This window comes from Mastigoproctus giganteus, chromosome 2 (genome assembly GCF_048544385.1).
Source record: "Mastigoproctus giganteus isolate SK-2022 chromosome 2, ASM4854438v1, whole genome shotgun sequence".
Classification (NCBI taxonomy): domain Eukaryota; kingdom Metazoa; phylum Arthropoda; class Arachnida; order Uropygi; family Thelyphonidae; genus Mastigoproctus; species Mastigoproctus giganteus.
The window spans coordinates 223,968,877-223,982,555 of record NC_143576.1 but is presented as its reverse complement, the minus strand read 5'-3'; the positions used below and the strand labels follow the sequence as shown (position 1 = coordinate 223,982,555).

At 35.4% G+C, this 13,679-nt stretch overlaps 1 protein-coding gene across 4 annotated transcripts in view; it reads left to right on the top strand.

Annotated features, from left to right (window-relative positions):
* The window catches only part of LOC150090172 (uncharacterized), a 66,449-nt gene that overhangs the window by 35,199 nt on the left and 17,571 nt on the right, over positions 1–13,679 (top strand). For 2 of the 4 annotated variants that reach the window (XM_090389766.1, XM_090389767.1), the window contains exons 2-3: positions 8,339–8,479; positions 8,683–8,758. In XM_090389766.1, coding sequence (XP_090245892.1) covers positions 8,734–8,758 — 25 coding nt within the window. In that variant the 5' untranslated portion in view covers positions 8,339–8,479; positions 8,683–8,733. The remainder of the gene's footprint in view (positions 1–8,338; positions 8,480–8,682; positions 8,759–13,679) is intronic. The other 2 variants (XM_090389764.1, XM_090389765.1) reach the window with 1 other exon arrangement.

Here is a 13,679-nt window from a genome sequence, read left to right as displayed (position 1 = left end):
AAAAACTAGGTTTCCGGGAGAAAAAACTATGCCACTCTCGCTTCAGCCACATTATGAAAAAGGTGCATAAAAATTCCTCCCGTCATTGACGGGTCTCGAACTCAGCTCTTTTCCACGCGGTGGGGTGGACAGCGAATCTATCAACTGTGCTAACCACGAGGGACCAAAACGTGAAAATTTGATTGGTAAATCATCCATTTTCTGGGAAATTAAGTTTAAGTTAAAATCTAAATTTTATTTATATCCTTAATTTGTAATCTGAGTTTTCTTATTTCATTTTATTATCTTTTACTAAGCTCAATTTAATAAAAACAGTGAGAAGCCCTCATCCAAATAACGTAAAGTCGAAATAAAGACCTAAAATCATTAAACTACAAAAGAAAATGTTCAGAAAAAACTCAACGGTCCTTGGAGAGGGTAGCTAAAACCACTTTTACTTGTAACACGTTTTGGACTCATGCTGATTACAGGCTGATTAAGATGATCAGCCCTTTTTTTTTTTTTTTTTTTTCCTAAGACCAGTTAAGAGATTTAAGCCAAAGATAACACCTAGGCATTACTTGTACGTATTGAAATTCTTAAAAGATTCCACTGTGGTCACGTTGAGGAGCTGGCTTATCTGACTTTCGTATCTCAACTCCGTTATTAAGAGTCACTAACTCTAGCGCTACATTTCGCTGAAGACGCCAAACAACAACAACAAAAAAAAAAAGAACTCCGGACATTTAAACGAAATTTTTAAAACGTCGAAGAGGTAGTTGAACTCAGGTGGAGCTGTAGATTGTTCTGTTGTCGCTAGCAGAACTTAAACATCAGATACGAGTCAAGCGAGGCAATTAGGAATTGGGTGTAATGGTTATCTTCCCTCACTTCTCTGATGCTTCGGGAAGAAGGGTTTCTTATTGAGCGTCTCAGAAAAAATACAGGGCTGAGTGTGAAACTAGTGTTCCTGCTGAGCTGATGATTTTCGAAGAGGAAAAGATACATTGCGAATTACGACTGGGCTAGTTCTACTCAAGGAGACAGAGAAATTAAAGTTTATTCCCCCAAATATAAATACCTGTATATCATTATTCGTTATTGATATCTTCTGGAAAAGACTGGAGTGGACCTATAAAGAGAATCATGATGCATTAGTCTGGATTCGAGCTGTTTTAGTCTTACGCTGAAGCAAAGAACGGCCATGAAGCGGCGCCAGTGTATTTTGTCAGTAATTTGAATACTCTGTGGTTGGTTTTCTGGATCAAAAAACCACATCAGCCGCTAAACATATTTGCAATTGCCAAACATATTTGGCATTAGTAACTGTTGGAGTTGGAAGCATTTTACCAAAGAACATCCAGCTAGTGGTCGTAGACGTACACAGGATGTTTTTTTCTCATTGATGAAAGGAAGAAGTTAATTTGATGATTTTGGTAAGGAATGCTTCTTCGGAAAGTTTCGACAATGACTGCAATGAATCTGCAATTTAAAGAATTGTTTTTTGAGTGCAGTCGATGACGTGAGGAATTTTTATGGACCTTTTTCACAATTTGGCTGAGTGATTTGGTCTCAGACGAGGGTGGCATGGATTTTTATCTCTAAAACTCGGGGTTTTTTCTGCAGCAAACAGAAAATCGACCTCAGAACACACAATTTACAGACAATATACACGGAGCAATATGGCCTTAGTCGCTGATGCTCCTAAAATCACACAACAACTCTAGCTTGTTCATATTAACTTTTTTTGTTCGAAGTCAGAAGAATTGGAGTGCTTATGTAAAAATTGGTTGGATTAGTAATATCTGGTTCTTTATTTCATGTACAATTCTTCCGACAGTAGAGAACAGATATTTTAAATCATAATCGTTTTTTTTTATATAAAAAACGACGTAAAATTTCATATTAATTGAATGATTTTTATTCAACCCAAAATATAAAACTAATTAATCTAAAATTCTGTTAAAATCATATACACTTTCTTTATCCAATTATCAGACTGCATTGTGTGTATGATCTGAGGCAAATATACATATTATTTAATATTTAAATACGGAAAACTAATAAAATTCGACATTTTACAAAGTGGAATTCTTTAAAATCCGGCATATTAAAAAAAATTGTTATTTTACAATCGGAAATATTCAGAAAGTAACGATCGCATTGTCTTTAAGAATCCATGCAGAAAATGTTACATTTTTCTATTTTTGCGTTATCACTTATTCAATAAGCTTTCTAAATTAGCTCGAACTGCTCTTGAAAATAATAGCTATGTGGCTGATCATACATCGCTTGTGTTAGCCACTGACCAATTTGAAGAATAGTGATGAAATGTTCTTTTGGTGACATGATGCGCACCATCCGCTAAAAGAACGTCTTAGTAACCCATTTGGCTTCGCTTAAGAAACCTGAGACCGAAGAGAGAGTGGGTACAGCTGTAAGAAACTTTCAAAAATGCTGCTTTAAATCTTAATATTAAATGTTAATCTTTTCCATAAGCAGCGACTTACTGACACTCACAAATTCCACTTGATTTCACAATTGTGTGGAATGAAGAAAAATCTTGATTCCACACAATCAAGATTTTTTTCACCATTATAATTACTGTAGTTTATACAGCTAATCTAATGCATTATGAGTTATAATAACAAGGAATATAGCGACCTTTGTTAGTAATTACAAGAAAGTGACTGTAGTCACTTTCTTGTAATTTGATGAAGACTGTACATGCCTCGTTAGAATTATTCCTTAAGAAGGATAATTTTTTCTCTATTCTCCAATGCGAAAGTATTTTTCTCTGAAGTGCATTCCTTCATATTCTCTCTGATATTTCACTAGAGAATAGTGTTCATTTTACGAGGGGGGAAGGATTCAAAACACATTTGTATTCACTCAGAAATAGCTGCGATCGAAAGATGAAATTTTATTTGTTTAATATCTTGAAATTTCTATAGCAACCACACGAATTTTGATTGATCTGACAATTCATTTTTTTTTTTTTTGTTTGTTTGCAGCGCTAAATGAAGTGAACTCTCACAATGGATAAAATGGAATACAGATCAGTGATTTCTTTCCTCTTTCTGCAAGGGAAAACACCCAAAAAAATCCGCGAAGAAATGGTCGCTGTTTATGGAGAAGACTACTCAGGTTTCAGTGTTGTTACACATTGAAATAAACAATTGAAATGTGGAAGAGCCTCAGTGATTGTTGAAGAAATCCCAGGACGTCCAGCAACAGCTCTAAAAGAAGAGCGTTACAAAAATTGAGGCATTAATCCTGGAAGACGGCCGTATTAGCGTTAAAGAACTAGCTGCAGAGCTCCAAATTAGTATAGGCTCTGTGGAGAATATCATTCATCAACAGTTGTTGAGGAAAGTATCTGCTAGATGGGTCCCCGATACTTCTGCCCTCTTACCAGAAGAAGGAAAGGGCACGATATGCACATGAAATGTTGTCGATGTGCGAGGAAAAGCAAGAGGAGTTTTTTTCGCTGCTCGTCACCGTGGATGAAACTTGGATCCATCATTATGATCCCGAAGCTAGACATTATTCCAACCTCATGAAGCTAAGTGCTGCTATTAACCGTATTCCTGTCCTCTTGAATACGGTTAATCATATTCCAGAAAAAAATACGAGGAAAGCTGTGAAAAGGTGTCAAACAGACCTACTCCACGATAATTTCTGCGCATTCTTCGCATGCTGCAGTAAGATATGCCCACAATTGTGGATTTGAAATATTACCGCATCCTGCTTATTCCCCCGACCTTGCACCCTCGGATTTCTTCCTCTTTCTTGCCATGAAGTCTTTTCTTTGTGGAAAAGATTTTGCTGCTGATGAAAGGTGATTTCTGCAAAACTGGCCTGCGTAAACGAATTGAGATCTGGCAGAAATTGTCGTTTTGTCTGGTGATTATGTTTAAAAAGTGTAATGTATGACTTTGTTTGTCAAAATTGAACTGTTATTTACATTTATAATCACTAGCGCTAACTTGTATTCATTATAAATGTCTACAGATGTAAATAAGTTCAGTTGTTTGTGCTTATTCATTAAAAAATTTCTCCAAAACTATTCTACCACTATACCCCAGTCTGACACCTCCAATCCCCGAAGGTACCAAATTTTAAAGAGTTTACTGTATACACTTTCTACACCTATATTTATGCATTAATATAGATTTATAATACGAAAAATTTTAATTTTTTTAACTTCATCCTGTGATGTGTCATGTTTTATTACAATTTAAAGTAACTTTCAAAGTTGCTGCAAGCCAGATTCCTCTTTTCTAGGCAACATACTTCACTAAAAATAAAGTTTATTCAAATTTCATTTGGTTATTATATATGGTATAGTTAATACTGTATGAGTATTTCTGTCTCGTCCCTCAGTTTAATTTAATGCAATCCAGTGGTGAATTGATTCGCTTAAACTTGTATTTGCATTATCACAGGCTCCCACGTATAAATACAAACAGTGGAACAGTCTTATCAGTGGGTTGAAGGAATTCTTCAAGCAGCATACAGTTTGAAAAATTCATTCAACTCACAGCTATTTCCAATGACAAACAAGTGAAAAGAAAAATAATAATGATACTCTATTCAACTTGAAGAATCACCTTTTAAGAATGCAAGTCACAGAGTAGGTCCATTAGTGGACTTGGTTAGGTGATCGCCTAGCACCGAAGTTTTATTCACGTTGTCTCTAGATTTTCTTTAAAAAGGGATATCATGGCATTGTCCTGTCTATTCGAAGTGTACGGTGTTTCAGATGGTATGATCTTGGCAATTTTTGCGTAATAAATAGAACCTACTCGTTTGTGTTTCTATTCCAAGCTCCTAATGACTTAAGATTCTCAACAGATCCATTAAGATCTGAAAAAAGCTTTCATCTCGGCCTTGAATAGTTAACGGCAGTAGATCTGTATGCAAAGACAGTCGAAGCTCCTGAAGGAAGTCATTAAGTTATAGCTTTAGCCACCATAAAAAAATAAACAAAAAAAGCTTAGGTTTTGTTAAATGTAACGTAGGCTGCATAGTGTATGAGAATGCATTGGGCTTAACTTGTTGCAAAGACAACGTGCATTGAATTTTTAGCTAAATAAACAAAGACCATCTTAATTAAATGACAGCTAAGTCGCTGAAATAAACTTCTAAAACACATTTATCTTCCTCCTTTTGATCGGGTGGAAGGCCCTTAGAAATCTTTCTATTTACAGAATAGCCTTACGGGCTAAGGCTAATCTGAAAAATTGGGACTTTGTTCTCTTTAGAAAGTTCACACCTATTTATTAATCGAGGTACTCTTTCTGGTATTCGAAGGCCAACGTGAATTCACTATATTGAAAGTAAGTCTTCGGTGTTCGCTTGACTATGAAAAAAAATCCAAAAATCTTTCCTTCTTACAATTATCAGAGCGTGCCGACAAAGAGTTTTTATGGGATTCATATGTTTGGAACTTATTCTAAATATTTGGAACTTATCCTAAATATTCGAAATTACAAATATATTTAATGGATTCTAAGATCATAGGAAAACGATAATAAGAAAGATATCGAATTCAATTTGATTCTTTCTGTTAATTCCAAATAAAAAATGCCTTTCGGGTTAAACAAATGTTTGCTTCCATAAATAGAAATATTTGACCGTTACGAGCTCATTACAGAAACCATAAACCAAAATTTGGATTAAGGAAGGAAAAGTCAACGTAAATTATGTTCATTCGCCTCACCTTCTCGGGTTCCCTGGAGTGTTGTTAGTAAAACCTAAGCGTGGATTGAATTATAAAATTAAAGGATTATTTCTCATTTAAGAAGTGCCTGTAAAGTTGTATATGCGTGTGTCGGTCGTGATATAAGCGTAAACAAAATGATATTCAAATATCAACGTGAAAAAAAAAATAATAAAACCATGGCGTCTCATTCCTTCCTTGTACTCAATAATGCTTTCACCTAGTTCGTGTTTGAACGAATAGCACACATACTTGCTCCAGTACTGAAACATCAATAAACCTGTCAAGCCTGTCATTAAAACTGCAACTGCACCAGGCACCGAGATTATTAAACACCGCCTCTAATCCCAAATATAAGTGTCTTTCCATATATTTTTTTTATCACTACCCATCAAATAACAAGAACAGCTAAGTGAAACATTTTTCCTCTGTCCAGTTCCCACCCATACTCATAAATCAATCAGGTCATGATTTGTCTTTAAGAAACTCAGGTTTTTCATCCAGAGAACCCGAACGCACACAATTTAGAGATAGGGAATCGATGCCACATTACCTGGTTTTAGATTTCGGGCAGTTCGGGTGCAAGAATTAATGTTGAGACTGCTGAGTCTTTCGTGTCCTAACTGTGAAGAGGCATCCTTTGTTAGAAATGGAGCCTTTTTCAGTTGGTGCTGCACACATACCCTTTGGACCGATCCTATCATGGCCCCCCTTAGCTGTCTTGTGCTAATTCTACGCTGTTCATCCATTGTAGTTTCCTTCCATTTATCAGCCTCTATATTCCTTTATGTTGGAGCGGATTTAGACAGAAGAGGCCTTAAGCCAGAGCATGTGAACAGATCCAAAAATGTGTCGTTATAGATTTTTATCCTCACAAAAGGAAATGGCATCCCCTCGGACAGCAAAGTCCTGTGCTATGGCTTGTTTAGCTTAAGGCACTGCCTTTCCCAATTGTTTTTTTTTTATGGTACAGTAGCTGACCGAGGGTGAGATGTCGAATTATTAAAAAATAATTGTTTTATATATCTTAAAGTGAATGAAAACTCCGTTGTTTCCCAAAGGCACTGCAATTGAAAGTGGGTGTTTCTGAACTCCTTGTAGTAACAAAAATCAAACAAAAAAAAATCATAAAGGACATCTGAACAAGAGTGAATGATATTCATTCTCAATGAAACGTGGTATGTGCTTGTCTTTCATGATTTGTAAACGCGTCCCACCAGCGTGTCAACACTTCCTTATAAGATAAACAGATGGCCTTGAAGTTTCATAACCTTGAATGAAGTGACACATTTACTAAATACACACGAAATTTACGATAACCTTAAGAAGAATTTGCTGTGTGCCATCTTTCTTGAACAGAGCAGACATAAATTTATTTGAGAATAAATATGTATCGAATACTCGTAAATACGGACACTGCAGACTGTTGCTGACATTCCGATCCACAATATCTTCTCGGTACGAATTTTAAAATACAGAATGATAAATCAAGACATTACAAGAGATAATTTGAAGCTACAAATCTTTCCTTTTCTTTCTTTTTTTTTCATTAGCCAGGTCTTACTGGGCTACGTAAAAATATCATATGACAAAGATACATTCAGTGGCTTTTCACATAAATCAACCCTCCCAGTCCGAAGATTTCGTTCCTTGCTAATTTGGCATATAATGAAATAATAAATGCTCTTCCGTGATCTTATAAAGATTTTATTAAAGATGTTTGATATTTATTGTCAAGACAGTAAAATAAGCTTAATTATCCAAATTATATTTATTTTTTAAAACGCTTATTGAAAGTTAACTAATCGAAATAAAATTATCTTTAGTGGCGAATTAATACTGCATTATTTGTTTTATTTTAAGATAGGACGAAATTATTTTTCATAATAATGAAAAAGAATTTTCAAATGCGATTATCAGACTGAAATGTATTGCTTTTTCTGGATTAATATACACTACTTCAGTCAAATAATGGAAAAGATTCGGATTTTTACCAAGTTGCTTTAATAAAATTCACAATTTCGGACTTTTACCATAATGAATTGGTAAATCCCAGGATTTTTTGATTTTGGGGCTTTTACAGCACCGTTTTAGAAAGGTGCATTCAATCCATTTCTTCAAATGATGATTATTTTGAAATAATTTTCAGCGATATTCTTTAGAACGAAATGATTTTGAGTCTCCAAGAAGTTCATTGTAACGGGACTTTACTGTATTCTTTCTTTTGTCAATTTTTTTTTATCAGCAATCGTTATTTTAATATCATTCAGTACTTTAGTAGAATGCGACCATGCACATCAACCACAATAAGAGTTTCAGAATTACTAAAACTTATTGTTCCTTTTTAGATTCCACCGCATGCTCCTTTTAATGATCTTTGTTTGCTGTTTTTGGTTAAAGTAAGCATCCAGTGAGAAAGAATAAAACCTTCCTATCTCAGGTTCGGAGGTTGTGCTTTTTCCTAACTACTAATAGTGGAATTATGGATGTATTTATATGGGATAGATAAGATTCTAAAATGGATAGAAATGATATGGGTTATTTAAACTATCAACAAAAATTGTTACGCCTATGGTTTCAATTTATCAGAGCCATTTTTAAAACCGGCAATCTTACCTTGGTTTTTAATTTCAGAATCCAATTCCACTTCAGAAGGAATGTGATGACCTCTGATTGCTGTCTGCAATTGAACTCATTCCTTATATAAGGAGTGGCGAAACAAGTACCGAATCGTACCGAAGCCACTCACACATTTCCCAGGAATTTCTCATACCGGTACAATAATTTAAGTAGATATGAAATTGGGCATTGTTTTCCCTTATTATTTTGAGTTATGCAAGCATTTTATATAATGATAACTACAAGTCCATCCTGATGCGAGCACCTTGTGTAACGCATCTTGATCTTGTAATCTATTGTAGTGAAATATCTCACGTGATTACTACAATAACCTTTTTTTTTTCCTGTCTGTTTTGTAGGCCATGGGTTATATGTGACAAAAAGAAGATAAAGCACTGGCAGTAGTCATTATGGGGAGATGGAGAATTACTATTGGTAAGCATTTTATTTATCCCAATTTCGTTTTATTGGTGAAATATCTTATATTAATTATTCGGTTCAGACCATGTCCAGGGAATAAATCAGTTCATTATAATGTTTGCTCACAGTACATCCTGTGGACTGTTGACATGCTTGTAATGATATAATTTTGAAGAAAGGATGCCATATCTTTTTTCACTTTGCCAACTATCGGATAGGGTGTTATCACGAAATTTCTCTAGCATTGCTGGATGAAAAATCAAAATGTCTTTCTATGGCTATGTTCACAACAGCACCGATCTCTACTGTTTGTTTTGCAATAGACTGCAGACTATAAGCTACTATTTGACGAAAAATTTTAATTTCTCTCAGTCAGTTTTGTAATAGTAGTGTTGTTATAATTTACGTAAAACAGATTTTATGCAAATCGTAAAAAAATTTAAATTCAGTCATGAGTGATATTTGACGATACGTTTAATTAATGGTGAACTTCTCTATACTCGGGAACCACACTAATCCTACCAAGTATTTTATAAGAAACCTGGGTTACCTTGAAGGATATATATATATCAAAATCAGATAATCTGTTTTTTTGATATATCTGTGCAAATGTTGTTTCTCTCTCGGAGGAAAACTTTGAAAACACCGGGAGTGTCTCAAATGGGTTAAACTACGGAACATCATCCATGCAAGTTCTGTTTACGTATTTCCACGTAATATGTTTGTTTTTTTAAAGATAGAAAGTAGAAAATATAGCAACGTCATTAATTAAGATATGATCTTCGTCTTTAAAGAGTAGCAAGAATGATCTTTATAAGGTTATCCTTCATGACAACTATTCAGAGAAAAGCCACTAGTACAGTATCGCTGAGTTACAATTATAATGATCCAATATTACTATTTACACTTCGTGGGTAACACAGTTGGTAGAATCGTCATCCTCCCCACACCAGGTGAAAAAGACCCGAGTTCGATCCCGTCGATGATGTGAGGAATTTTTATGGAGCTTTTTCACAACGTGGTTGAGTTAGTCGGTCTCAGACGAGGGTAACATGATTTTTTCTCCCCGAAACTCGGGTTTTTCGTCCAGCAAATAGAAAATTGACCACAGAACGCACGTAATTTACAGATAAAGCAATATGACTTTAGTTGGTGATGCTCTTAAAACCCTACTACTGATGTACTCTTCATAGTCACCCTATGGAGCTTTGATTTTGTGCATAATTCTTTTAGTTACCTTCGTCTGCCGATCATAGAGTTCGTATGTAATAGTCGTATTCCGAAGTCTTTTTTTCTTGTGGATTTAAGAGGATTTAATGTGACCCAGTTCATCTCATCAAAAAGAATTCATTAAGTTTAGAAAAAAATATGCAGTATCACTCCAGGGGTTTTTGTAGAATTCTGTCAGTGTGTTTACCGACTATTCAACGCTATCATTTCAATTCCTTAAGCCAATTTATCGGTCTGGTTATAAGTAGGGTATATACTTTAGCTTTTAGCCCTTGGGCCTCTAATAGGTTTTACTGCAAGTGTCTTCAATAAAGTTTATTATAAGTTTTAATCACCGTTATGCAGAAAAGTAACGTACAAATCCACAATGTTTTAAAACAGACCATGTACTATTTCTCAATAGGTTATAGACAAAATTATCCGACAAACCAAAGTAATGTTAACATTAAAGCACATTAAATTATTTATAATTAACAGCCCAAACAATTTCGGTGAACCTTAATAGATAAATTACATTTAGATCCTTTCATCGATTCTAATGAACCTATTAAACATTTTAAGGTTCAAGGTTCTATAATTTATACATCTTTTAAACAAATATTTATTTTATATTATGGTGTTTTATTAATTTAAATTATGCGATTTAGAGAGATTATTTTTTAAATCTTTCGTTATATTTAATTCATAATCTTACGTTATTCAGATCAATAAATACGATTTAAATAAATAATTATTTTTGCAGATATCAGTTAGTCTCTCTCTCTCTCTCTCTCTCTCTCTCTCTCTCTCTCTCTCTCTCTCTCTCTCTCTCTCTCTCTCTCTCTCTCTCTTCTTCCAATGGTACAATCGTCTGGTTCCAAAGGAATTAACACTAACGCGTGGAAACTTTAGTTTTAAATATTGAAAGTCATCTCCATTCCTATCCATAACTTTTAAAAAATTACTCATTAAATAGTAAAGTAGTAGAGCTGCTGGAGGGCGAGGGGAACAAAGGAAGACTTAAGAAAGACTTAAGTTCTTACCAAGGAAGACTTAAGTTCTGCAAATTGCAGTGTCTGGAGACCAGACCTGCGAGGTGATCTGATTGAGGTGTTAAGGCCTTGAATGGTTTGAGCAAGCTGAAAGGGGGCATAAATTCAAATTGAGAAACAGTTGCAAAATAGATGTGCGGAAATTTTCCTTTAGCCAGCGAGTGGTTGATTGCTGGAACAAACTTCCATCTGTCGTTGTGGAAGTTGATAATTTGTGTTTTTCTAATGATCCATTCGATCAATATTGGCACAGAAGTTCGTCACTGTGAGTAACTGGTCTAACGGTTGATATGTGGGCACTTATTATTATTTTTTTGTCTTTCCATTTCGTCATTCAGTTTGAATTACGAAAAAAAAAAAATAGCAATCGTTGACATGATTGTCTAGCTCCCTTCACCATGGGACCAGTGAATGGCAGTGATACTTAAACATTTACAGTATTTTTTAACCAGCCTCAGAGGCGAGAAGCACACTTAGTGCAGCATCTATGTCTGCGCGGTAGCACAGTGGTTAGAACCTAGTTGTCTCCCCACAGGATGAAAGAGACTCAGGATCGAACCCCGTTGATGGCACGAGGAACTTTTATCGGCTTTTTTCACTCCTTGGCTGATTAAGTTTGTCTCGGGCATGGACAGAAAGGTTCCTCCCGCCCCGGAAACTCGCGTTGCTCATCCAGACAAATCGACCAGAGAACACAAGCAATTTATGGGCATATTAGTAAACATGGGCTTATAAATTTGGACTTGAGTGGCCCTACCTGGCAGCCAGTCGACACAATACATTGGCGTCTGCCACTCGTTTGGAGAGATCTGAGTTCGATTTCCACCAACGACCAGAAGAATTTCTGAAGTCCTTGTTCGAGTCTTTAGAAGCCAATCTTGGATAGAGAGAGAGAGAGAGAGAGAGTAGGGTTCCCCATGAGTTATTGCGGATTTTTCAGTCCCAGTAACATGAAAATCGGCCGGTTAATTCATAGACATAATACACTTATGGTTATGAGCGCATGCTTGGCGGTCACTAATAGCAATTTTTTTTATACTTGTTATGATCACACAATTTTCAGACAAAATAAAGTTCACGTTCTTTTATGTAGACTGCCTGTGAGATATAATTGTGTATTCACTGCACACAAAATAACAATCAAAGTATGCTACTGCAACAAGGTCTAGAAAAATTTGGCAGATGGTCTCAGAAGTGGCAGTTGAAGTTTAACATTGACAAATGCAGTACCTTGCATTTGTCAATGTTAAACTTCAATTGCCAAGGTACTACACCTGGGCAGCAGTAATCCCAAATTAATGTACCAACTGTGTGGCAACAATTAGGATAGTAGAGAACGAAAAAGAACTAGGGGGATGAAACTCTCTGAACAGTGCAGACTGGCTGCTGAGAAAGTCATGGAGTTTTGTCACTGATATACAGAGATTTTGACAGGAGGGATAAGGAGGTAATTATTCTTCTGTATAAGGCAGTGATAATAAGACATCTTGAATTGAGGTTTCCAGACAAGTCTGGAAACCTCATTTCAAGAAAAATGTGAATCTGTTTGGACTGGTGCAGAGAATAGCAATGAGATTAGTGAGGGGAACAAAAGAGTACTCTTAACAAAAATGGCTTCAATTTTGCAAATTGCAGTGTCTGGACTAAACATCTGCGAGGACACCTAATTGCAATATGCTTTAAATATCAATTTAAAAAGCTTTTAATGCTAATAAATTAAATGCAGATGGCATCCTTACTCTTTCTCGGATGATACACATGAGGAGACATAAAATTAAACTTAGGAAAGATGGTTGTAGGATAGACGTGAGTAAATTTGCTTTCAACCAGAGGGTAGTTAATTGTTGAGACAAACTTCCATCTGGTGTTGTGGGAGTGGGTAGTTGGAATAAATTTAAGGAGGAGTTAAGCAGTTTATTAGAGGGAATGGACAGGTGATGTATGAAGTGTTTCGTTTGTTTATTTTTATTTATTAAATTTTTTTGGCTGATACTGTATATAAGCTTGCTTCCTTGCATCATTTGACAATACTAATACTAATAGTAAAGCTACCTGTTGAATTTGAAAGCACGTTCTACTGTAATTACAAAAACTATAAAAAGACTACGAGTTTATATGTAACAAAGTTGGCTCATGCACTTATAACTTCTACTGATTGGCCTGTCTGAGCGGTTTTCTTCATATATCCATCTGACATGTAGAGCTGGTGAGGATACATTAATCTAGAAACTGTTGGAAACTGACCAATTCAGTAAGACTAGAAAGCTCCTGACTGCATAAATTTTCAATCAGCACTCAAACTAACATGAATATATAGACCAAAGTCGACGTAAGTGAAAAACTAAAACATGAAATATCTTGCGAACTTGTTGGTAGAATGGTCAAATGCAAGAAAACGGACATTTTCTGTATTTGCCAAAAATAATATAATATATATATAATTATTCATACTTTTTCCGTCAAAAAGTCACCATTTAATTCCTCCATGACCTTTGGTAAACTTCACGCCTCGGCCGATTATTTCAATGAACAACATGCATCCCTAAACTAAACTTCATGAAATTTAGTTTTCTGACACTCCCTAAGAGTTTCTCAGGACCTTACACCCTCCTCTGCCATGTCTCACTTTAGATACCAAGCTGCCAAGCATCTTCTAAGCCATTTTTCACATGAAC